The 27,523-nt window shown below is 40.1% G+C and overlaps 1 protein-coding gene across 8 annotated transcripts in view; it reads right to left on the bottom strand.

Annotated features, from left to right (window-relative positions):
• The window catches only part of ARHGAP29 (Rho GTPase activating protein 29), a 59,304-nt gene extending 32,260 nt beyond the window's left edge, over positions 1–27,044 (bottom strand). For 6 of the 8 annotated variants that reach the window (XM_080602815.1, XM_080602821.1, XM_080602819.1 and 3 more), the window contains exons 1-2: positions 23,952–24,067; positions 21,366–21,711 (exon numbers count right to left, since the gene is read on the bottom strand). In XM_080602815.1, the coding sequence (XP_080458941.1) occupies positions 21,366–21,627 (262 nt within the window). In that variant the 5' untranslated portion in view covers positions 21,628–21,711; positions 23,952–24,067. Of the gene's footprint in view, positions 1–21,365; positions 21,712–23,011; positions 23,822–23,951; positions 24,068–26,923 lie in introns of those variants that run through there. The other 2 variants (XM_080602817.1, XM_080602816.1) reach the window with 2 other exon arrangements.
• Between the last annotated feature and the right edge of the window lie 479 nt (positions 27,045–27,523).

Below are 27,523 nucleotides of genomic sequence, written 5' to 3'. Positions count from 1 at the left end.
TACAGGAGGCTAATTAGAGTACATCTGATACCGAGATGCAGTTTCTGAGTATTAACATTTAATATCTTCCCAGACCAGCAGAGCTGGGGAAAACAAGCAAAAAAACAGGGAGAGAGGGAAAGGAGGTAGAGAAAAATCTCAGGGGACACAAGCCTCTTCAAGTCTGAAACAGAAGCAGTAAGCTTCAAAGGAAAACACATGTTGAAAACAACTGCTGAGTTGAATTAGAAGTTTATCATACCATCCCAGAGAAACACTATCACTAAAATGCATTCAAGCATGCAGTTAGTTATTTACTCTCAAAAGCAAAAATCTGGCTACACCCAACTGAGATTTCTTTGTATTCCATCACAGTATTATTTGTTTATAGAATAACAAACACTGTTTCTGTACTTGCGAAGACAAAAGGACCGTGACACAGGGAGTGATCAGGGAGGGGGCAGAAGCCATCAGGAACTACAGTGACCCCCCATTCAGCAAGTGAAACTCACCAAACATACACTAATAGAGGGATTTCCTGGTCGTGACAGATTTATAAGCCTCAGGTTGTAAAAGAATCTTAATATACCAGATTAATAAAAACAGTTTCAATACTAAAGAGTTCCCAGAGACCAAAACAACGGTAGAGCAAACACTGTTTACAGTGAAAAGATGCATGAAGAAATGTAGTAGCAATTGCTCCTGCAGCAATCCAATCTGACCTAAGTAGTCACAAAACTCAGATTTTACTTTCAGTTTTTCTTCTGTCCTTTCTTGCCTCACTGTACAAGTTCATTTTTCTACATGAAGGCAAGCAGGAAATTCCTCCAGCAATGGATACTATGTCAAGTTTAAAATATATATACGTTGTTCTCAAGCTTGATAACATGAATTCCAATACCATGACAGACTAGTTAGTACTCCGGACCAGTACAATGCAATGGTGTTGCTGGCAGAGAGGACACAGAAGTCAGGCTGCTTGCCTCACTGATGGGTCTGTTGGAAGTCTTGCTTTAAGAATCAACCAGCTCTCTCTGCCCAAAAGGAAAAGAGCTCCTAAAAGTGAACAAAAATAGCTTGGGAGAGCTTAGTAATTGGTCTGCAAATCTTCTGTCACTGGGGTTTAATCCATCATTTACTTCACCTGAAAAAAACCTGATTCCAAACGTAAAGGCAACCACAAGGGAAGCGTGCTCTGTAGGAGAAGCAGAGAAAAAGGATAGGACATAAAAAGCTTGTTTTCAAAGTTGACAAACCTACATTAAGATCTTAGTTGACAGCCTCAACTCACCTGCAGAAAAATCTAATACACAAGGACGATACAGCAAAGCAGCTGGCCTGGCTAACACCAACAGGCTTTCCACCTGAGCAGCATGCTGTTCTGGCATTAGCATCCCACTCCTCGATGGAGTGGTCGTGAATGCGATTGAAACAGCTACCCTTAGTGTAAAAAACACATTACCTATTTTAAATGTAGATATTTCTCAAAGGGAAGCCCTTGTTTAATAAACATTAGCTAGCAGTAATAGCTATGGATTCTATTCATCCAAAACAAAAGAAGATTTGCTCATCAAGCTTGCCAGCGCCAGTCACCCTCCCTGCCAAGTCAGGGCTAATCATACTACACGCGGTCGGGAAAAGCACTGCTGTGTCAGTTGGCTGGCATTCTTTTGTCTGATCAGATTTATTGTTGGCCCAAACATTTCTGAAGCTGTTTATTTCAACTAACGTTTGCCAGGAAAAGTTTCAATGTGGACTAACATATAGCTTTTCCCCTGCACTGCCATCACCCACCCTACACTGCTGTTCAGACCCCTGCAATAGACACATGCACCATCCTGGTCGCAGCTTCTCCACCTAGAACATCAACACTTTCTAGCAACAGCAAACTCATCCTCCACCACCCAATTTCCAGAAGTCATGAGATAAAAGAAGCCAGTTACACAACTGTTGTTATGCCATAGCTAAAAAAACTTGTTTAAAACTGAAGCTGGTCACAGTCATTTGTTTGAAACTGAAACTGGTCACAGACCATCTAGATCAAACAGCCAAGAAGTAACACATCTGTGAAAAGTTCTTGAAGGCAGGTTACACGCGAGACATTCAAAGCAAATAGTCTAGTGAACACCACATAACAATATCCTGCTTTCCACATGAAGCTTATTAGAAAAATTGAATTATTTTAGTACATGCATTTAACAGCTTTCAAGAACGTTACACACAATGAAAGATATTATCAGTGTGGAATAACACGTCATGCATTCTTTCTAGAGCCACACAGACCAGACTTTTAACTACGAGGGAAACACATATACACTTATCTCATGTGTCATGGGAATTTTATTGTAAAACAAGCTAACTTATGTTTTTTCACATTTATCTCCCTTCACGAGTATGATTTAATGTTTTGTCTTTGACAGGGGTCTAACATGAAATAACTAACTAGATCTACAGAAGTTTTTACTGGTTTAAGAATAGTTTAAGAAGATGACAATGCAACCGGATGAGAACACTTAAATTCCTCTCTTATCTTGGAAGGATTCAGAGGGAATATGTTTGAGTACCCAACATTTCAATGTGCAAGGCCAACACCTTGGCTAAAAGATTGCCATCTCTTATTTACCAAAAAACTCATTTTTGGCATCATGGTAAACTACATTCTGTTTCTGTTATGTTACTGAGAAAGACTAAATGGTATCGCTATTTATGTCATTGAGATTTGATAAAAAAAGAAAAAAAGAACAGCTTTAGAATGAAGCTAAGAAAGACAAGACAACATTAAGCTAGAGTTGTGTTTCTATCAGGTTCAACAGTGCCCACGTTGCGTACTAGGAAACTGTCAGCAGTCAGTTCTGAACCCCATCCAAATGACTATAAGACTTCCCAGTGAGCATCACAGAGTAAGCAAAACAATCATACAGCAATGAACTGTGTGGAAATCACCTAATTCATATATCCACAGCTCTGGGAGACAGCCTCAGATTAACCCATTGTTTTATTCCTGCCTTTCCTCCTCCCTCTCTTTAGCCCCACGAACACGCCTGGCAGTCTGCCCTACTTGTCTGATCTGACAGAGGTCACTATCAGTCAAAAACCTCAAGATCTAAATCAAAACATACAGTTAAAGCGTCTTTTACACGGTGGTCTGACCATATGTACAGCTGACCTTTGTCAGTGCTTTTTATTCTAGTCTCTTGGAAGCTTTTGTAACAAAATATACGTATCAGCTAGAAGTGATTTTATTTAATTGGACAAACATAAAATGAACAAAACTTATTTACTGTAATGGCAGTGTAGGTATTTTATTTCTTGGTGGCCATGGTTCAGGAGGGATGAGAGTAACAGCAGCCTTAGCTATCATTTATTCCTTTATTTGGCTGTATAAACATGCCACAGATATAAGGAACAAAGCATTTTAAGTAACTGAAAAACAAGAACTCAAAAGTTCTGAAAGAATTTATCCTAGAATCTTGTAGTGTTAACATCTCTAGAGAGGCTGCAAGCTGCCAGTGGCACTAGGGAAGTCATCGTGCTTCAGCCTCATTTTATGGCACAGAATTAGAAGCTACCTACCTATCCCTTCAACATCAAGAAACAGGCCAGGGGCTGGTAACAAGCAACCTATCTTTAGGTTTTTCCAGTGCCAGAAAATGCTATTGCCACACAGCACAGAGTGCTGACTAGTCATAAAGCAGCCTGAGGTTGTTCAAAATGGCAAGGGGTTAATCATTAGACACCACCTGAATGTACCTCGAGCTTGATGCTAAATCAGCTGCCTGTCTTCTCACAGCTGATACAGACTACTGGTGCAGCTGGCGCAACACCATGAAATGAGCCCAAACTTTTTGTTATGTGCTCTGGCAAGTGCAATAAATACAATCATGCATCCAGATCAGTTTGGGTATTATTCATCTGCTCCACTAATTTTATAACAAATGAGGTATTGTTGTTCTTCAGCAGCTGGCCTGAACTTTAGGAAATCTTATTTTTCAGTCATTAAAGAAAGTCACGATTTCTACAGTAGCAACGCCTCCCCCCTGAGCTATGCAAACCAACGTGAATGGTTTAGAGAAGGGCAGGAGAGGTGGCAATCAAATGAAGTCATTTTACACAGAATGAAACCCAGGACTTCCAGTGTATAGCTCTGAATCCTTCAAAAGTCAAAATTTACAAGAATAAGCTATATTGTTAAAGCAAATCAGGTGTTGCTAACTGCATTTTCATTATTTTTTGTCAGAACAATTGTAAAGGGACTATTTATTCTCCTTGGCTTTGAGCCTTTATACACCTCTGCTTTCAAGATCTATCTTTGACTACAGTTAGTTTATTAAGTTTTATTGGGAAATGAAACTACTATTCCTATTTGCATGCATTGAAATCAGATCCTGTATATTAAAAAAAATCTTCATTTCTGTGAAATTTGTACTTTCACATATATGCTGCTACAAAACGAAAGCTGTAATTTCTGTAGCGCAGTCTCATGTTCAAGTCGTACTCAGTGTATTAAATGGTTCAGACAAAAACTAAGCCACGATTTCTGCTCTGATAGAAACCTGTAGGCCTAAAACCAAAACCCACACACAACTAATCATCTGCATAAAACAGCTAGCAGTGTTCTTCATAGAAAAGCACGTTAAAACAGCATTAGTGTCCATTACATCCTTAGCATTGCTTTCAGCCATTTTCCTTTGCTCTGCATGCATAAGCACCTGGGAAAATGAAAACACCCAATGCACTTTTCCAGCACATAACAAGGCATCTAACCTCATCAACTTTTCATTATTTACCTGGTTCACAAGAGTCACAGACAAAAGCCTACTTCTCACCACAAAACAACCACTAAGATTTTTAGAATATTGCCTCTGTAATTGGTCACTTAAAAAAAAAAACAACACACACACAAACACCACACAACAACACCACCACCACCAAACAACTATTGGAAACCCAACACATGAAATAACTTGTTCTAGAATTTCAGATGAGAAAATGTGACCTATTTATGAATTTTCCCAAGAGGGATGAACATTAATTTTTGCAGAAATAGCTAATAAAATACTCAAAAATTACCGGATGTTTTTAAGAATCTACTGTAAAAACCTCTGAGGAAGATTTATGCCAAGTGAAAAGTATATACCTTTCAGCTATGACTGCTGAGCTCTAACTCTGCAATTTGGAAGAATGGAAAGAAAAAAAAACCATGCCTATCATTTCTTCCCAAATTACCCAACGTATTGAGAAGCTGTCTACTTTTGAAGATTCCAAGGAATAAATTGCCTTAAAGCACCTGTAAATCTAGAATTTTGTTTATTTTATTTTTTTCCCTTCTACTAGAAGTTTTCAAAATAACAAGCTGAACAGTCCTACCTTTTTTTGTTAATCAGTATCATGGCAATGTTGTTATCATAGCATCATTAAGAGATACTACACCAAATTCATAGTCTTTGGGAACACGGGCTCCAGAATTCACTGCAAACAGTACTTCAATCACTTCATATTGCAGCAAATGTGACCACTTATGGAAAATAAACAGTTAAACAATTAATTCAATAAAGAAAATCTAAGAACATTTGACATTTCATTAGGAATGAAGGCATAAAACATTGTAGCCCCAATCCCTACATTTGACATAAAAGCATCAAAATTTAGGACTTCTTTTTAGAAGAATAATGTACATATCCAATTCTATGAGGCTCCATGGATATTTTATGCAAATAGCTTATTGAGTATAGTACATTAAATTTAGTAATTTTTTTTCATTTATTGTATTATAAAAATAATTTGCACAAAGTGTTTCACATTTACCAAGTTGGTTCCCTAAACTACTACATTTGATCTTAACATCAGGTTACAAATTTAGGCTTAAACGAAGAATACCTGGTATTTGCAGTTTTAGATATTTTAAGGGCAGTTCTTCCTCAACTTTTTAAGAAAATCAGCGCAGAAGTGCAGATGTTTTTTCTGCAGAAAAATTGCTCTTGGATAAAAACATGAGACTATCCTCTGTTAGAAAAGAGTTCCAAGCAAGATTTCCAGCATGAAAACCTTTTGTTGAGTACCATATGAATATCCAACCTAACTCTTTTGAAATCTGTCATTTGACCAAAACACATCACTCTACCCAGTCACATTCTACTTGAACGAATCACACCTGCAGGGAGTTACCAATTTGCTGTAAGAAGAAAGCAGTTCTTCTTTGCAGCAATCCTCTTTTCAACTATTCTTATGGAACGGAAATATACATATTTATCCCACTCCTCACAGAATACAAAAGAAAGAAATGCCAGGATAGAAGAGGACAGGAAGAGCACACGGGCACACACGGGCACCCAACACCTACCACTCGTCACAGCTGAGGCAAAGCAGGTTCCACCCACAGCAGGCCTCGCGCCGAGTGATGTCGGCCAGCAGGGCCTCTTACAGCATGTCTGCATTGCCTCACACGTCTCCTACCTCCATTCCAGTCCCCAGCCTGAGCAGGGACAGCATATGGTTTTATAACAGTGGGAACTGGGGTGACAGACAAAACAAGCAGACTTCCCCATTATTTGGTAGGTAGCTAAGACCCTACAGGGTTAGCTCTGTAAATGGCTTCCCACCTCGGGTCAGGAGGTGGGGGCTCAGGTTCTTACTTTACACATTCCAGTCAAAACCCTTCAAATCATTACCAGACAGCAGATGGGTCTAGGTCTCAGTGTTAGCAAGCCACTGATGACTCCCTGAAAGTTGAGGTACACTTCACAGGAAGCTTCAGGACCTCTAAAGCCTGTTCTGTGATTAAGTTCAGTGTCATTAAACACTCAACAAGGGAATTTAAGATAAAAAGCCTTTGAATGGGTCCCATAGAAGGAACAATAAGACAATGATCATACCAAAGATACATTACAGAAGGGTGCCTAAGTACCTCTTAGACACTAAAAAGCCATTATCAGGGACACCCCAAACTCAAGACTTCTGCAACACCTGTTTTTTTCCCTGTTAGTCACAAAAAGAAAAACACTGCCAGTAAGGAGTTACGTGGTGCATGGAAAAGCTGGTATTGTACGGTATTTGTCTGGAGCTTTAAGCATGGAAAGGACTGGGTGCCAATTGATGCCCTTATTTTTCCCAGGTAGCAAGACTGAAGGGGGAGGAAATGGTGGCACAAGCACATCCTAGGAAGAGGCAGAGCAACACCAGATACTATTGGCCCCAAATGACCATACCTTACCAATGCTGGACATAAGTGACAACCAGTACAAAAAAATCTTACCAGGTTATTCACTTCTGTTCCAAAACGATTGCCTGCAGCCATTTGCTCAAGGCAGAATTAGCAAATAAGAACTTTTTTTTTTCCCATGGCTCTGTAAAGGAGCTCAAGTGCTTTTTTTCCCCAATATTTTTTTTTTAGGGGTAGTGGTGGTAGTAAAGTAGCTTAATTTGATTCCACATTTCTTTATAAGTCTAAATTGGTATAATGACAAACCCATGAGAATTAAGGATGTACAATTAAATTAGAAATTATTAGAAGTCAAAGAAATAAAAGTGGCAAAAACTAAGACGTCCTAACAAAAAAATCTTTTAGAAAAGTCACAATAAATAGTGTACACACGTAAAATACATTAAAATAACCAAAATCGTGTAATTCTGCCTACACTGAAAACAGTTAAAGGTTTTCATTATGTTTGGTGTGCCAACTGATATCAACAGAACAGTTGTTACTTCACATCCATTTCACATTTAAATTCACAGATAAACTCTGCATTTGTGTGTGGGAGGAAGCCTTTCAAAAAACCCACCACAACGCAGCTTTTCATTAATCTATTTCAATATGCTGTAGGCCACATTCCTCCAACTTTTGTATTCTACTAGCCTTGAGATTCCAGTCAACTAACCTAGATGTGCTCAGCCATGCAGTTTAATCTTTAGAATACATTAATCTTTTATTAACAAAAAAATTAAATACCAAAAAAAAGGAATGAAAACTGCTGAACTTTCCTTCCTTATTTACCTGTTTCTGACAAATGAGAGTGGCATAACTATAGGGCTGTTTTAGTCACTATTAATATTTCTTCTGCTCTCCCCCCAACCCCCTCCCCCAAATATGCCAGCAGTTTAAGAATAAAACCAGGTGAGGGTAATGTGTCAACACTTCCAGTACACATTTTGAAGTCAGAATTGTAAATTGTCAAGTGGATGCAAGACTGCATTCTTAATGAATACAATTACAGTAATTCGGACCCGTCACATTTCACCAGTCATATCCATCACGATTACTGACCACTGGCTATACTTCTAGTAGTATGCTACTAATTTCTAATTCAATGGCATTTCACTACAGCCTAGCACAATAGTCCCAGTTTACCAAAGATGCTCATAAAATAAAAAATAGAAAACAATTATGCCTCATCAAGCAACTATGTTTCTTGTGTACTGCTTCAAATTGAGTATTACTCCCCCCCCCCCAAACTTTCACAACACAGATTTCTGGAGGAAAAGAAAACAAACACCACATCCCCCAAAACCACCACAAGGCAGAAAAGAAAAAAATATCCCCAGAAAGTTGGTCACACTGTACCAAACAGAACATACAGTATGGACTTTTTTTTTAATTAATTCAAAAGAAAATAAATTTAGCCTTTGGTAAACTATATCAAGATATTATCAAAGAATACTTAACCTTTAACTCATTTTACTCTTAGTCTAAATACAATTTGTTCTACATGGCTGCTCCTTCCACTTTCAGCCTAAGTCACTGACTGAGTGCAGAAGCTATTTTATTGCTGCCAGCCCACCTAGCTTTCAAAAGACCACACAAAGCCAGGATTATGAGATTATACAGTGTTAAACAAGAGGTGAATTTACTGTGTCCATTTCTTTTAAAGGATCTTTTAAACACAGTTACAGACTGATATAGGGTGTGATAGCATTCCACTTCTATTTTGTTGAAGAAAACAAAAAAAAAAATCAACTCACATTTTCAGTAATATTCAAATCACTGCAGTAGTCACCAATCGCATCCATTGTCTGGGAAACTGGTGAACATAAAGGATTAACTGTTTGAAGTTCCAGCACTGAAGTCTTGCTGAAACAACCACCCGACAATAGAGTACAGCCTGGCTATATGACTTCCACAGGTGACAGCAAAACGATGAGCCATTTGAATGCTCAAAAGGAAATACTTTCAGAATCTTCCCATTTCCTAGAACCAGGAACAGCCAATTCCCATTGCAACAGAACGTTTTGGTACCACCTAATTCACACCAAAACATCTTTGTTTATTTTTTTATGGAGAGAAGACACAAACACTTTTGTTGTAGTAGTAACCAATGTCATACTAGTACTCGCACACACCCAAAGACGACAACAATCCACAGCACAGCTCACTATATATTTTTAGCTGAGCACTATTTCTTCACAAATAACTTAGAATAGAAAGGTGAAATAAAGCCAGATCACAGAATGTTTGCTTTATGGTCCTGGATTTACACAGCTGTTGTAGAAAACAAATCAGTAACAAGCAAAAGGAAGTGCAGGCAAGTAAAAGTTACAGAAGGAGAAAATTATAACAGAAACAGGCAGAACTTGGTCAACTACATACTTAGTAGCCCCATGCATTTCATTTTTCATCCAGGGGCATGCAGCATTCGAGGTTGCCCAACAAGCTTCTCTCATTATTAAGAAAGTGATTTACTTACATGCTCCAGACCTATTGCTTTCTTTCCAATTAAGATCTCAACCTGTTTCTCATGTCTAGTCATCAGCTGAAGCCAGCTACTGCTAAAAGGAATTCTCTGTTCCTTGCTGCATTTGTTAGCGTGTTCTTACACGATGGTTTAAAGATGAATAAGAGAGAGCATTTAAATATGACCACTCTGCAAGCTTAATCCTACTGTTAATTTCCCCTTCTTCATCACTGACATAAGCTATTTATCACGGTCACTTTCTTTGTTTCACATTTTCACAAACTGTCTTCGCTCAACCAGCACAATGCCAATTTCAGTCACTTATGCTACCATACTTTCAGGTAAACAATTCAAATCTTACCAAATGAAGCACAAAACATCTGGGATCATCCATTGAGCAGCTGCCTCCTTCAGCAGCCCTTTGCTGGCAGCAGTTAACCTACTTGTGTGACCAAGGACCACTGTTCATTTTGTTGACCTGCACTGTTTTGTTTCTTGCACCTCTGCTTTAGTGATTCCAGTAAATATTTTTTCCACTTCTCGACAGCATTCGAGAATTTCTGGATGGATTTCTTTGTTCCATGAGTGCAGTAGCATCAAGAATAAAGTGTCTTATATACTACCTTACTTAATCAATGGGAAAAAAATCTTCAGGGGAAAAGAAAAACAAAACACAACAAAGAGATTAAAGAATTTAAACATCCTAAAGAATCTGTTCATATCACTGTCAACACTAAAACAGCAATAGGAACTTGTGAATATTTTGCAGTCTTTTAAGGTAATGCTACAGGAATTTATAGCTATTTCAGTAACATCTGATCTTAAAAACGGAGTGAAGACAATGCTGTAGTCCAAAAGTAGCACATCAGCTGAGATGTTAACTTTGTTCACAACACAGAACCCTAAACTGATCACACCTGCATGAACTAGGAAAATCTCAATATAACGTTCACAGAAGAGCATCCTTGCAAAATCCTGTATAACAACACTCAAATTTGGCCCCAAACCATCAAGATGTAAAAGCCCTTTGTTGAAAAGGGATGAGCATGGGGTAAGAGAGAACATACTTGTGCTTAAACTCCATCCTACACATATATTTCCTACAAATTATTCATCTACAATCCTGCAACTTATTTTAACCAAAGCCAAAATTTTTTCAACACATCTTAGCTGAAACTTGCTCACCTGGCCTTCCACATCTTGCAGATTCTTGAAACTAGAAGATAATTAAGACATAATTACTAGAGATATTATTCCCTTTATTCTTTCTAAAATATACACTTTGTTCTTTCCAAAATAAGAGCCTCCCTTTCCCTTCGGCTTTCAGTGTGCATGGCCACAAGAGCGGTATCACTGTCACTTTCTCATCGCTTAGAACTTAAAATTTTTAAAATATTTAAATATAATAGTAATATAATATAAACCCAGGTAATACACAGCACAGAGAATCAAAAAAGTCTGTATGTTACTTCGTGAGTTACAAGAAAAACATGTCCATGAAGTCCTCACATTCATTTGACTTTCTAGACCAAATCAACCAGAACCTTCCAAATGCTGGTTCACGTGTAAAAGCACTGCAGCTGAGAACTATAACCCCAGAAATCAGTCCTCTAAGTTCCTTTAAAAGCTTTTCAATGGTCCATGCCTTAGACATATCATCATTGCCATTTGAAATGTAAACAATAATAGAGCTTTTGTTGCCACTTCAAACTTAATAACTGGGTTTGCTCAAATATCTCAAGCAGCTTAACCACAACGCAGAGCACAGCTCCAAAGAGGTTAAGTCTGATCAACCAACCTTCACCTGCCTAAGCTGACAGAGTCTGTGAAGTAAAGATAACTAAAACTGGAAAACATGAATTCCTACATATTTTTAAAAATTAGCCCAAGAACGTGCTTTGAAACAGCAAGGAAAATGGTAAAAAAGAAGAATCCCTTGTTGAGCTAAATCACAGCCTCTACAATAAAACTACTTCAGTCCTCTGCTTTCCAGTTACACTCTTCTATAATGGATGTCATTAAGATGAAAGTTTAACCTGAACGTAATGATTTGCTACAGCATCATATAAGTCACTTGAATCTTCTATTAAAAAAGTGACATTTTAGGGGAGACAAAGGAATGAGTCCCCATAAAATCCCTATTTTCCTTAAAAAAAGGCAAGCAGCTCCCTAGGAAGATCAAGGTCCCAGCTGCATATCAAACCTATTACCCTGCCATACAGTTCTAACTCCAATCCATTAATAAGACATTAAATAAAACATAACCAAACCACTGCAACTGCCAGATTATGTGAACACTTACTCCGAATTAAGAAACAAGTTAGCTTCAGTTCTGTGACCTAAAAACATGAATAGGAATCACACTTCCAACGAAACAGAGGGAAGGTATGATTTAGTCTATGAAAACTTCACAAAGTCACAATCATTAAAGGGACAGACAATCACAACTTGTTTCCATGCTGTTAGGTACACAGTAACCATTTGTATTGATGTTCTTGTTTTACATTGCAATTTATCAAAATTCATGCATCAGAGAAATGATAAAACAGAATACATTTGTGGATATGCTATAATGTATTTTAGCGATAGTGGATATATTTTCTTTAAACACAAGTACTCCTACATTCATGGAAACTGCCATTAAGAACACAAGATTTCAGTGGAAATGGATCAAATCTAATCTTTCAGGTGTTGGAGCAGAGTTCTCGGAGAGACAAGTTTGTGTGTCCAAGTGTTCCCTTTTCTCGATGAAGCTGCCAACTATATCAGAAAATATTCTGTTGTTAAGAGGCCTAACTTTACATTTAAAGTCAAATAAGAGAAAATCTGACTTGATTTTCTACCTCACTACTCACATTTCATCTTGCTAATCTTACAATACGTTTCATCAGTCTAGTTGCTGCTGCAGAAAGGCTCTAATTCTAATTAATAAAAAACTAAGGTTCTTTAAATGAGATGTCCTGTGATTCTTTTGCACATTGAAATGCATAAAGACTGGAGGTTTTACTTGTATTACATTTGTTGGACTTCCGAAGCAACATAAAAATGGAAAATGCTGATGCTTTCCTAATAAAGTTTTCCTCAAGACAGATATGTTAATTATTTAAGTCAACAAAAATATCCAGAGTACCCATAAAGGTTGATTTTACATTTTAAACACTCACAGACAGCCAAGACACACACACCCCTCCTGGCTGCTGCTCCTGGACACTATAGCAACAAGTGAGCATTTGTTCTGCAGGAATGCTGAGTATGTGGCTGGGGGAGGGGGGTGGTATCAACCACAGACTTGTCTACCAGTCCACTAAGTTATTGTTTAACTTAAATCTTCTCCAAACCCTGAAATTGAGCAAACAGCATTTATTATCCAACATTAGCAACCTGCATTTATTTAGTAGCTTACACTTCGACTATGAAGAACATGGCTTTGCTGAGATGAACTCCAATAAGTGTTTTTCCTCCCATCGTTCAGAGAATTGGAAACAGCAGACTTGTTCCATGACTGCAGATTAATTAAGCAGTGTTCTAATAGTACAAACCTGCAAAGAAAAGGAATTGCCCAACTCCTCTGGTTTCTCCTTAGGTCACAGTCACTGAAAGTCCAAGACTCCCTAACAAAAGCCTGAAAGATGTGGACTGGTGAAAAACAAGCAGCTTGGGTAAAACAGCTTTTGGAATGACCTGAAGCGAAGAAGCAAGACAGGTGGAAAGGTCTCTCCCCCTGGTTCAAGCGTAGCACCCCCTGGGAAAAGCAGTCTGTAGCTACTGATGTCTCCCATCAGGTTCGAAGGCAAACTTAAGTAGTGTAGGCTTGTCGTGGGCTTGCCTTCATACAGGTTTCACTAGCGTTTATGGACTGAGCTCTCTGGAGTACATCAAACCTCTGCTTTCTTTGCTAAAATTGTCATGTCATAGTGAAATCTAGCACTGGACAGGACAGGACTCTCAGCCAGGGATCTCAATGCTCTGCTCATCAAAGAGACAATAAAAACACAACAGCACGAAGGAAAGGGAAGCACAGGAAAACAACCACGAGGTCTTCAGTGTGCTGTGGTCATGGAGCTCTTCTGAAACGTTTACAGGCCTGGTTATTCTTCCCCTCCAAGTTTTACCATAAAAAGTATCAAAAGCTCTGAAAAATGAGTAAATCGCTACTATTGGCTTTGAGCTCTCAGTGATAATTTCTAACTTGTTAAAACAAGTTTAAGGAACTATTTACTCTGCTCTTATCTCTGTTTACATCCTTTAGCTTGAAAGACTTTCACATTTATCAAAGAACAGTTTCAATTCAGATTGACAGTACTAATATTTAGAAGTGACTACTAGGATATGTGTGCAGGGGTACGCTAAGAAATTTCCAGGTCAGAAAGACTACTAGAACCACTTCTGTTTTTGCATACACATGAAAAGCAAGTTTCAGAAGGTGAGTTTAAGAGATGACTGTCCAATTCAAATATGCCTAAAGCTCAAACAACCGATTAATTTGCCATCTACAAAGGGCATTTTCTGCTTGCAGTCCTTTCCTCGCCACCTTTCATATCTCTCTGCCAAACATAACATTCAACAGAGATGATAAAAAAAAGCTGTGAGAGGGTTTAACAGTGTATGCTGTAATGTCATGGTTGAGTGCCCCAACAATCAAAGTTTCATTCCATTTTTAACCTCTGGCCACTTGTTCCTTTGCCAGCTGCCTTCTCCCTCTTTAGCTTGTACTCTGTACAACCTCACAGCCAGTCAGTTCATAGAGCTGATCTGGCTGAAAACTATTCCTTTTCTTCCTAGGACTTGTAATCCATCAGATCTGCTCACAGGAGCACTATGTGATCACCAGAGGACTACTGCCAGTCCCAGAAAGAAGTGGTGAGATCACAGCAACTCACACTTAAATTTAAAGAGAAATACATTATTAGCATGGCTTAAAACAGAGTACTAAACATAACAAGCTTTATAATAACGAGTGATCAACGTCTGGTAGATATTCAACACTTACAGAATTGTACTATCATTTCAGCTGTTGATGGGGAAGAAAAACCTGGAATTTCTGCAGGATCATTTTCAGAAATTCACTTCCAGCTTTGCCAGCTGCCTCACACCTGCCCCAATCTGTTTGAATCTTGGCTTCTCTGCTACTGCAGTTCACAAGATCACTTCTGCCAGTTACAGGAACGACAATATCCAAAACAGCAAACACAAACTGCTAGAATTCAGCTCTTAACACCTTATTTGGTTCAGCAGGAGTCTGAACAAAGTTATTGTAAGCTAATACATTTAAAACACACCGTTAGTCCCTTGTGAACCAAGGGTGAGCAGAGCTATGAAATCAAAGAAATGACAAAAGGCATATTTTAACAGTAAGTTATAAAATTTACAAAATTATAACACAGATATTACATGTATGTATCACTTCAATAGATCCTGGAAGTGATCGACCTGAAATTCCACTTCAGTCTGTATGTCAGCTTTCTGAAGCAGCACGATTTCTGTAACAGGATTTATGTTCCAGATGGTTTATTTTCCCTTTTTTTTTGTGCTACATGGAATAAAAGAAACAATGTGCTACACTTTACATGAATTCCCCTATCTTTTCCAGAGGATTCTCAAAGGTCACAATCACTTCACAAACAGATTGTTTACATATTTGATAATCACTATGTTCTCACGGTCCCTGAAAGTTAGCTGCTCTGTCAGCATTTTACTTTTCCCTTCCCCAAAAAGCTTTTTAATTTAGGACATAAAACACTATCGAGAAGAAAAACAATATCATCTTCTCCCCAAAACTAAAGAAAACAATACATCACTCAAAAAAATAATTCTTTCAGGCAGTGCTACAAAGAAAGGTAAACACTATTAAAACCTTGCTTAGAGCAGTTTGCCCACCTATCAAGCAATACTGCTACCATACTACAAGTTACATTTTTAGACTCTAAAGTGTCATTAGAGAGGTAATACATGCAGTTTAAGGTGTATCAAAGGCAGCAGTTTTCACTGAGAAGCAACAAAACTGGAATAAAGAACAAACAGCAAAATTACACTTGGTATTATAAATTATCATAATTTCAATCTGCAATCTTCACTGCCAAAGCTAATGAACTTCAGATTTCCCTAGCAAAACAGGACAAGCTAACTTTCCAAAATACTGCCTCAGAACTTTGCTGCAAAGAACTTGAATGTTTTACACTACAAGCAGATAAATAAATAAAAAGCTAAAAATACAATAGTGCCTTAATCATACTAAGAATGTAAGCAGTATGAGAAAAAGCACACAGTCAAACCTGGAAGGAGTGAAGAGAAATTGTTCATCTTTGACCCTCAGGCACTATATTTAGTAGACAACTTCTGGCTTTTAGTGTAGCATGCAATTAATACCAACCTCCACAGTGGTTTTGAAGTCACTAGGGACTACAAGTTCCTTATTTTGAGAAACTATTTAACTTGACACACCTTTACAGACATCCTGTCCACTGGGCTGAATATCTATCTTTCAAGAATAAGGGCCTGATAGGTTTCAAGTTCGGTAGCATTCCTGATCCTTTTGAAAGTACTGCTGCTACTACAAGGAGGATGCAAGCATTCCTGACCAGGCCATCCAGCTTCACCAGTATTTTCACTTCTGCTTTGGATAAGAGAAGGAAAAAAAACACCTTATCAAACTCTAAGAAACCAGACAGTGAAATCTGATCCTCAAAGTGAAACTTGTGATGAAAGCCAAGAGCTTTACCTTGCTATTCCTTGCCGTTGTTTTCTAATCTATCTGGAAAAAAGGTACATTACCATTTTAGAATAAGCTCTAATTTGCATTAGTTGAAGACAGGATGAACTTGAGGAAAGAAGCGTTTGCCCTTGAAAAGTATGCAGAACTGCCCACATGAAGCACACAATATCATACTTTGAAGATTACTTCAAAGTTTGTGATAAAGAAAGCAGTAACACCTAAATATATTTTGAAGTAGAGTCAAGCAGATTATATATTCAACTATAAAGTATAATTACACCAACACTTTCAGACCACATGCAAATTTTACCCTTACAGCTATTCATAATACAACACTATTTCCCACAGTCCCAAGGGTAGACCTTACAGTATGAAGCATACAACACATTCCTTAAAAAATAAATAGCAGATGTCACAAAACTAGTAAACTACCTTCAGACCAGGGAAACAGGAATGTTTCCCGTCTCTGACTTCATACGAGTAAAAGCTACTATTTACTGCTTAAAAATGAAACCCTAAGTAAAATATTCTAATCAGGAACTCAGACTGTGCCCTAAATATTCTTTTGTGTGATCCTTTTAAATCTAAGTAAACAACAGTCATTTGAGCAGAGACTACAGTGACATCATTTGCTTAAGGCAGCAGTGGAATTTATTATGGGCAGTAAGAGAGTATAATGGCAGCGGCTTCACACAGATACCTTTTCTTAGGCAGATTCTCAACTTTGCACATCTATGCAATAAGCAAAACTATTTTTGAATCAATAAATTCTATAATAGAAGTTTTTAAGAGGTAGGTCCTCTATGTTTCACCCCCAAAAGTGGCTTACATGCTTTCTATACAATTTCTAAGTATAGGCATCCTTATATTTTGAAGAGGTTGGACAGTATGAAGTAATTACCCCATATCTCCTCTCTGCCAAAAGAAGATATTCTGCATGCAAAAGTCACTCAGCCTTATAAAACTGAACAGCATTTACTTGCAGACGCATTAAACCCAACCCATGCTTTGGGACAAGAATTATCCTTCTTTCAAGTCGCAAGATGTAGTTCAGGTATATTCCACACACTTCAAATTCTGAAGTATTTTCAGTCCTGTGGTCAGGTTACCGGGCCCTCAGCAGGTCTGTGGGAGCCAAACAACTATTCAGTTTCTGCAGCTCTCTCAACTGTGGCAAGTTACTCCTCTTGTGTAACACTACCTCTGAAGATCCAAGATAGCTCCAGCCTTTAGACTGTACTTCGCTGGACGTCCTACCATTTGAAAGAGGGGTGCCAGTTGGAGCCAGCAGTCATTTTCTCACACTCTCAACCTATAGCTGAAAAGCCACTATTTGAACTCAAAACACAAACAGAAAACCCATCAGCTTTCAAGCCATTACATCTTCACAGCTTGTGTTTAACATGTACATTAAAACTGAGACAAGAAGTAAATCTGGGGTACCGAATGCAGGATGCCATCAGTAAAATTAAATACCAGATGAACAATCTTAGGAGTAGCACAGATTGTAGTTGACAAAAATAGTGTTGAGTCTTCTAGGTATTACTTCAGCATATACACTCAGGTTTGGCCTTCCAGGCAGGGATTCCTAAGGAACTGTTTTCCTTTTTTTCTTATCAGAAAGGAAAGACAACTGACTTATTTTGAGCCTCGTCAATACACTTCAATTATCTTTGACCTCAGAAAGTACTAATGCTACGAAATTACCAGGCCTTTCAGTTCGAGCAAAAATACACAACGACAATGAAGTTATCCTTACTAATATCAGCCATACGACACAATCTCACTCATCTGGAAACCTAACTTAAGACCAGACCAACAGATTGATCCATTAACTGTTTGTGCAGTTCAACCACCACAGATACAGCCTGTCATCAGCTAGAATTAAATACAGTTTTTCTTGCAAAACAGTACTGGACTCATTGACAAAAAACACATGCAACTCTTCTATAACGAAGACCTTGGTAAGAGCCTTGGTCCTGTGCCTCAAGATGGATTGCTAGTAATAGATTATTATGACCAACCATTACAATGCCTAGAGTCAGAGAGGGAGTTGAACTGAAGTGTAGGGAACACATGGTATTTCACTCACCACCAGAGGCAACTGCAGCTCCCTCACGTCCAAGCAGCTGAAAAACTTCCAGCTGGCAATTCTATTCAGAGGGTGGGTTGGTTGTTTTGGGGAAGGGGGATGGTTTGTTTAGTTTTTGTGTGTTGCTGAGAAGGAAGTTTCCTACTTGGTGCCAACAGGGAGACTCCTCATTTCATAGGTTTCAGTTTACATAGCAATCATCATTACATATCTACATTTAAAAGTAATAGCCAGGTTTCATTCAGTATTATGACAATGAAGCTGCTGTAAGTAATTAAGTGATATTAGTATAAGTAATGCAAAGAGAAATAGCACCAAAGTTTACAAAAAAATGGCTGAGAAATTTCAGTTAAATAACACTCTCCACCTAGTATGAAGCTGTTGAGGTCTTTCATTTATTGACTCGCATTGGTACCATTCAAAACAGTATAACTCTGTGTCTAAAGACACTTAGGATCTAGTCAAGACATGAACGCATATTATAGACCAAAACAGCTTAAATTTTTCACTCCAGATATCATCACCACATCAGGAGAACATTAAGCGAGCTGTTGGCAAGCAACTGCAGACGCTGGCAGTGCACAGCTAACGTGAGCAGGGCGCACGCCGCCCTGCCCCGCCGGCACAGCACACAGGGCCAGCACCTCCAGGTGCCAGCCCACGGCTGATGCAGACCTGAGCCATGGAGCAGCCTGGAGCCAGCCGAGCCCTGTGGCCAGAGTGAAGTTACTGTGCACTGCAAAGGAATTTGTAGACAAGTCTGCCAAAGCAGTGACGCTATGGCTAGGAGTAGATGCGGAAGCTAACTGGGGAACAGCAGCCACAAGTCAAAAGACCTGCACCAGGCTCTAGGAACGCCTGCCAGACAAACACCAGAGCTTGTGGTTGCAACCCCAACCCTGCTGCACCACTTACTTCTGTCACTCCTGAGCTGCCTGAAGATGCACGCAGTATATGCACATCAGGGTAAGATGTCTGCTGTAGCTAGAAGCAGAAATTATTTTTGGTTCTGACTTCATGAACTTCAGAGCAAAGCTTTACTATTCAACAAAAAAATACATCAAGTCATTACATTAATGCTGTCCAGAAAGGAAAAAAAATAATTTCCTCTCCCTGCAATTGATTCCACCTTGAAATAAATCACGTAAGTAATTCCAGAATTGTGGTATAAGCTGCAAGCCTTACAAGCCAGAATTGTGTAAGGAGCGTGTTCAGCCACCTTACTAAGTTTTTGTCAATTTTTGGATAGAAAACTATAAACATTTCTAAAGATAGGATGGAAAAATGCAATCCAAACTATTCGGCTTCAGAAAGGCTGTCTCCAGCCACCAGTAAGCAAGCCCAATACTACAGAACTCACTATACGATGAGATTCTGGGGACAGATATCCAAAAAATGTTCCCAATGAAGGAAAAGAAACATCTCTCCTTTATAAATAATCCTTTAAATGAACAACATTGTTTCACAAATTAGTTCTGCAATCTAACATAAAACAAGAAGACAGCTCCCGTATTCCATGTTAGCTTCTCCAATCTTCCGAGTGCAAAATTTTATATTGAATATTAATTAGCAAGCACTGCATGGCAGCTGGAATACATTCGTATTTTGATAGTCCTTTCCTAACAGGATGCCTACTTCAGTGTCAGTAGTCACCAGACACCTGACCTCACAAATAACTGTGATCATCCTGTGTGTTCAGCAGAAATACTGTTGACATGAAGCAATCACGAGTCTCAAGTTACTGCCCTGTTAAGATTTGTTCACACTTTTTGGCACAGCTGCTTCAGCTGTGTGCATGCTCAAGCACTTTGGGTTTACAAAGCACCAGATCCATTCACTGTCTAGCCTTCTTCTGCTCAAAGAAGGCTCAATGCAAAACCTGAAATCATAGGGTAATCATTCTTTTCATTCCTGCTAAGGCTTATTATCGTATCTATAAACAAAGTGATAATCCTAAATACAAAGTTAGAGGTAACAAGTGTTGCACTGACCCAGTACACAAGATGAGCACTACCAAATTCACTGCCTTTGAACTGAGGAAGGCTCTTAAAACATTATTTTACTCTCCAGGAACAGCATTTTCTGAATATCTACACAGTACCCAAATCTGCTTATCGGCAAATTTGAACCAATAAGAGAAAACAGACATTTACAGCACTAAGGCATGGGGAATGGCAAAAAAAATGTGCAACAATGCTTCATATTCAGGACATTTATATAAAGCTGCTTTGGATGTCAGTTCAGCTATTAACATGAAAACATTTCTGTAAAACGTAGATAAACACTTTCCTTCTGATGATCAGACATGGACTAGTATCTTTTCCCTAAAGGAATCTGAAGGCACAATAAGAAACACTCCTCGTAAGCAAAAAAAATTTGCAGTTTCCACCTGCTGGCAGAAGATGGTAAACACTTACCATGTAGAGGAAGAAAGCATGAAGAGTTTCTTTCTACCTTAAATTCAAACTAACATATGAGCATCTCAAAAAACAATCAAAACAGAAAAATCAGAGAATCATATGAGCCCAGAAAACTGGAACATTGCCAACACTAACAGAATTCTTTAAAATGACAAGAACATTCAAGTGGTTAAAAACTAATCAGTTGACAGTCTCACTAATTTTCAGTTGCAGCCTCAACAGCCTGCTCAAAACCTACTCCCCCTTGCCCTTTTAAATATTACATGCTCAAAAGCACTACACGACAGATTATGAAACAGATTGCAGCGTTCTGATGAGGAAACACAGAACCCAAAGTAACAACCACCATTTCCCACAACCATCATGCACGGGGGGTGCAATAAAGGGGAGAAGTAAAGGGGAAGATAACCACAGCAAACAGTAGATAAAACCATATGAGTAGAGGTGTGGGAGTTTCAGAAAACCTAAGAATTTAGGATAAAAATCAACTGGCATACCTTCTGAAAGAATGGCTTCCTTCAAATAGAGTAGCACATCTGCAAATTTTCTGACATCATTCACCAGTTGCATGATATATTCCGGATCCACAACAGGATTGTCATAACAATCAGAGTTGGAGCTAATGCTGCTCAGAGAGCTGCTCTTGGTGCTGCGCCCCATTCCCCAATTTCCTGAATTAGAGATGGTGAAGAAGTTGGAGGTAGACAGCCGGGCTAATCCCAAACCACGTTTGTTACTTCCGCCGTTCTGTCGCAACATCCCAGCAGCCGCTGTGCTTATAGAGCTCCCACAGTTAACATTCAGTATCGGTTAATGTCCATTTGACAAGCCCAAGGTGAAGCCCTTAAAAATTGGGGGAGGGGGAAGGAGGAGGAGAAGGAAAAATGCTGATTAGTGTAGAAATACATTTGATGTAACATTTCGTACTGACAAGATCCAAAAAATCTTTTAAGATGACACTACTTTACATTACAATGTTTAACTGAAGCTTTATAAAGGTTGTTGACTGTTCAAATGTGTTTTTTTTTTTTAATTTGTACAGCAAATAAAAATCAGTGGTGTGCAAAACTCATTTCTAAAGCTAAGCATGCTGCATGCTTATTTCACGAGAAAGTCTGTTCCTTAAGTACTTATTTTGGAGACCTTAAGAATTAAGTGTTACACTTGCCCTTTCTTTACCATGAAATGTTACTACAACTGAAAACAATTGCAAAAACCTTTCTGATACAGACCACAAGCAACAACCCAGCTTGCATCAACCACCAAGCTGCATTCAGCATCCTGTCTCTTAAGATAATAGCCAGCCATGATCTGATAGGGTGATTTTCTTTGCGTAGATCGTGCTGAGCAAGAGACTTTGACTATCACCTTCTGAGAAACGAAAACATCCTGAAAGAAGTTATATGGGCCTTTAAACCTTCTATCTTTTAATATGAAAGCCAATCAAAGGAAAGACATTGCAAAGTGAAGCCATTTTACACGTTTTAGTACCACAGTTTATCTGCAAGTCTCCGTGCAGTTAGCTTGAAGGGTGTTATTCTGCTTCAGCACGCCTTAAAATTCCACCATAAAAATACTCAGATTTGGGGGCTATTACATGGGTATAAGTAAAAAACCTATCCACATTTGTTTAGTTTTGGGAAAACAGAATGCTAACCACATCAGGTTAAGCCATTCTTTCCCAAGCAGCGAACTCCAGGTGGTGGAGCCAGGTTTGGTTCCAGCAGCTCTCACAATGCCTGCTATTATTTTTTCAACACCAGGGGAAATTCTCAGCATTTACACTACAGGGTAAACACTACAGGGAAAAAAAAAAAATTGGAACATGCCAGATTAAAATGTTAACACTGGTTGCAGATACCAACCAGCTAGAATTTCAAATTCAACCACTTTTAGAGAAAAATAAGTCACTACTATTTGAGTATTAAATGCAGGTTGAAATGGGATACCATACATATTTCTGTTTTTGGTTAGACTAACTAAAGGAACAGAGCCTTTAATATTTTGAACACTCCCCCCACATACTTCAATAGACATTATTCTAATGCACTGCAATTATTTTCCCATTATTTCTACTTTATTTCTCCTTGCAATTTCAGAATATCAAGGGAAAGGTGGTGAGAGCAGTTGTTTTTGTAATTACCCTGGCACTACTTCCAGGGACTGCGCACAGGGGGCAGGGGCCAGGGGAGAAAACTTCAGAATTTAACCCAGGTTAGCTGCTCTGCTTTCTGTTTGGTGTTTACAGGCTGTACCTGGAGGAGCACACATAAGTCCATACAAATAACGCCGATAATTAAGCAATTCTAAACAGCTCAGCTGGATTAAAGTGCGGTTTACATTAAACATCATGCATAATGTTTAAGCAACTTTCTTCTGTTCCCACATAAAATTCTCAGGGGTACAAAGCCACTTCGCAATTACAAAAAAAAAAAAAAAAAAGCCGCCCAACCTTCTCTCCTTTAACGAACCCGTTACCTATCTATCTGTATCAGGACAGATTTCCCTATCATCTAAACCAGACTCGTCCCTTTTAAGTCGGGCCAGCTCCAGAGGCAGCTTGGAGCAGCGTGCTGGGCTGGACCCGCTCCCGGGGCGAGCCCACGCTCCCGGAGGCACCTTGCCGGAGAGCTGCGGGCCGGGGGCCAGTCACTGCTCCGCCGCGGGGCACTGCCAGCCGCGCCGGGCCGGGGGCTCGGGACAGCGAACCCGGGGGAGGAAAAGCGAGCCCCGGCCTCGCTACCGACGCGTGCAGCCGGTCCGGGGCCAGGCGCTGCCGGTCCCCACGGGGAAGGGAAAACAAAAAAGGCAGCCGGTCCAGAAACGTGCTCTCCCAGCGCAGCTCCCCGGCTGGGATGGGAAGGGAAGCGAAGCACGCGCGGGGCAGCGGAGGGCGAAGCCGCGCCGCCAGCCCCGCCACAGCCCGCGGCTCCCCGGCCCCGTCCCGTCCCGTCCCGGCGGGGCTGCAGCCGCGGCCGGCTGGAGGCCAGCGCCAGGGTCCCGTGAGCGGCCGAGCCGCCCGCCGCTCCTCGCCTCGCGGCGGCCACGCCGCCCTCTCTCCTTCCCCCCCCCGCGGCCCTTACCGGAGAGCGGCGGCCGAGGCACGCAGCAGCCGGGCCGCCGCGGGCCCTGCGCGAGGCCGCCCCGCTGCCCACGGAGCGCAGCCCCCGCCCCCAGTGCCGCCGCCGCGGGCCTCGCCCCCTCACGCCCGCCCAACGCCGTTGGCCGGCTGAGCCCCGCGGGGGCGGAGCCTGAGGCAGCCACGCCTCCTGTCCCGCGAGGCACGCCCCCGCCGTCGACGCGCGGTGCTGGCGGGGCGCGGGAAAGCGCGCGGCGCTCGGGGGTAGCGCGGGGCGCGGCCCGGGGAGGGCTGGGGCTGCGCGCGACGGCGTGGTCAGAGGACGAGGGAAGCCGTTGGAGCATCGGCCACGCAGCACCATACAGAAATCAAAATTGTTCCGCACCGGCGGGACCTTTGGACCTCCGCACAGACCTCCTGCGGCGGCTCAGGGGGGCCGGGGGCAGCAGGAGCTCTGTCTGCTAGAGCAGGGACTGCAGCCCACGCCTTGCGCCCTGCTCATCGAGGGCCACGCGAATCCAGCAGTCCTAGACGTGAAGCTCTGGAATGGGACATACTCTAGATCAGAGATGCTGAGGGCCTTGATGTAAGTCTAGGCCCAATCTGCCATCCCCAGCAGTTCCAGGTCTCCCATCTGTACATTCCCTGTCCTCGCTCCTCCAGTCTCCTTCCCCAGCTACTGCAGCACGCTTCATTCAGAGCTGTGTCAGGGCACCACTCTCCTCGGACCATTCTTCCCCTCCATGTATGCAAACAATCGCTTCCAGTTGAAGAACTCTGTTCCCAATTCTACCAGAATTTCTGAAGCCCAAAACTAAGCAACCAAACTAAAGCAACTTGTGACATTACTTATCTCTCGTGCTAATTTCAATCGTTTAGTAACTTCTTTACCTTAAAAAAAGCTCCCCACCACTAAATAAAATGTGGTGTAAATTTAGAAATTAAGTAAGTGGTCATAAATTCTTCAAGTCTTCCAAGTGTGGAGAAAAACAAACACAGAAAACAATGCCCTGAGCTTCAAAAAGATTTTGATGATTCAGGTAATTGATCCAGCAGATGTCAAAATCAGGCCAGGGCAAACAATTGTAAACTAATTTAATGTGAAAGCAAGGAACTATCATGCGGAATGTGCGTTAAACGGTACAATCAGCAATCACATAATCAGGAAAAGTATTAAAGGTTTATTTTGGGAAAAGTCATTGAAACTGTTAGATAAGTGTATGATAGCAATAAAAAGATAAATAAGAAATTCCACCTATACTTATCAATTGATAGGCTATAAAGCAATGGATACCATTCGGTTTCCCAAACCTTTCAGAAAAGCATATAGCAGCTACAGCAGACTCTCTGTCTTTGTTGCACTTCTTGAAAAGATAAGGCATTTTATTTTACTATAATTATACCATTTCCAGGCACATTTTAGAAAATGCAAGGAAGAATAAGCTCTGCTGGCCTGAGTACATATCCCGCTCTAGTCCTTTTGCTGTTTCTGAAGCAGACATACATTTCTTCATGCCTCGCCACTCTGTGCATTAGTCTTTTCTCTTATTTTGGTCCCCCCATAGACTAACATGCGTCTATATTAGAATTCATCAATTTATTTGGTGAACCATTTATTTGCAGAAAAAAATCAGAAGTGAAACTGAAAGTGATGGAAGTTAGAAATCCTAAGATTAAATGCTTTTATGCTTCTGAAATATTTTATTGCCGGCACATGATTTAAAACATGAAAGAGTTCTACACTGTGGGAGAAAAAATGATTTGACCCCACATCTGCCATGTTACGTGAATGTTAAGTGAAGTTTGGGGTTTTATTCACCAAAGTGCTTTTCCATTTCAGTTGTTCAGAGCTTTTTTTCCTCCCCGATTTCAGTTTGGCTGCCAAATTGAATACATAATTCTCTGCATTCCCCCTGAATCAAAACTAGCACAAAACAGCCCCAATCATATCAGAAACTGTACAGTGTTGATTGTCTCCTAAATTGCCCTAGAAAATACGACATGAAAGATACATAGAAGTAACAGATACACCTTCAAGAAAATATGGCTTGCATAAAAGGCCAGGTCTACATCCTAGCGTGCAATTTTTGCTGCAACAGGTAAACTGAAAGGAGGATTAAAGTCTGACAGCTGCTATGTTTTTGTCATCTCTTGTTACTCTACAGGGCCAAGGTCCTTTCTAGCCAAATATAACCTACAGCATCACTAATGCAGGCTTCAAGAAAGCAACAGAAGTTGAACACATGAAAGTTATTTAAAGTCCCCTCTTTTTTCTGCACATCATCCAATGTCATAGTTTACTTAGAATGAACAAGAACAATGAACAATCAGTTATTAGGCAAATAGTGAACAGCAGGGCAATAAAGATAGCGTAGTACCTCAACAATGTATTCTCCAGGAAGAGACCCCAAAACTGAATTTAGTTTCATCAAAAATGCTGAATTTTCCTCTGAGCAGGCACTGAACTCTAACTCATTAAGAGCCACCTGTGCATTTTTTTTTTAAACGGATTTTTCCCCGTATAGCGCATGTGCATACGGTGAAATAATAGCCACAGCACATCTCTTTTATGAGAAAACAATCTATGGAGTAAACTCCAAGTGCCTGTTTCTCCCTTCTCAGCATTGAATAGTACTTTGTTCACAAAAAAAAAGTCCATTTGAAATCAAGGAAAAGCCTCCCTGATGAAAGCAAGAAAGAAGCTAGAAAGAAGATATGTTTCCATGTAGCACCATTAATGTAACTAAAACTGTGAAAGTGGTATTTGTTAATAAATGTGTTTCAAAATACTAGCTCTGTTCTTCAATTTATCTGCTGAAGAGCCAAATATTCTAGATTAGCTGGAAGACATAATTAGTATATAAGTTAATATGAGCAATAAGAGTTCAACACAGAGCTGGGTATTTGTTAGTATTGTAACCCCCCTTCTACCACACACTAAGCAACACTGCAAATAAGATTAAACAAATGACTTACGGAGCTGTGTTGGAAGAAGATTCCACATTCTGTTTACATTCCAGCAAAGAGAGAATTCTGCTCTGAAGAAGCATTTCCATAAACCATTTCTTTCCAAGGATCATTTCTTACATACAAGCTCCTGCAAAAGACCAATATCATTTGTGTATCAGAAAACAGTTCAGGACTTAGCTACTGTTAAAGGGAATAATGTGACATTTTTGGTAAAATAAGATCTTATCCATAGCTACGTTATAAGATTTAACAAACAGTCAAAGAAGAACAGCTAGAACAGAAAACTGAAAATTCTTTGTACAAAATCATCCTACCCAACAACGAGAAAACTCAGAAAATTGTTCCTCCGCCATTACACCTACTGCTGGCTTGGAAAAGTGTTTTTTCCTCTCACGACATCTCCACTTCAACTGTAATAAACACCGCCTACCTGAGAACCCCCCGAGATACCCAGATCCACATGCACTTCCTCGAATGAAGCATATTTCAAGCAGTGCACCAAATGCCCTCAGGGAAACTATGTGGGTGAAACTTAGGCAGCCACTGTGCACTGGAATGAACTCGCAGAGCCAACTGATGGGGAACAGAAACCCCCATCACCTGCAG

The sequence above is a fragment of the Anser brachyrhynchus genome (assembly GCF_964034855.1).
Source record: "Anser brachyrhynchus genome assembly, chromosome: 8".
Lineage (NCBI taxonomy): Eukaryota > Metazoa > Chordata > Aves > Anseriformes > Anatidae > Anser > Anser brachyrhynchus.
This window is presented reverse-complemented; position numbering and strand designations above follow the sequence as displayed.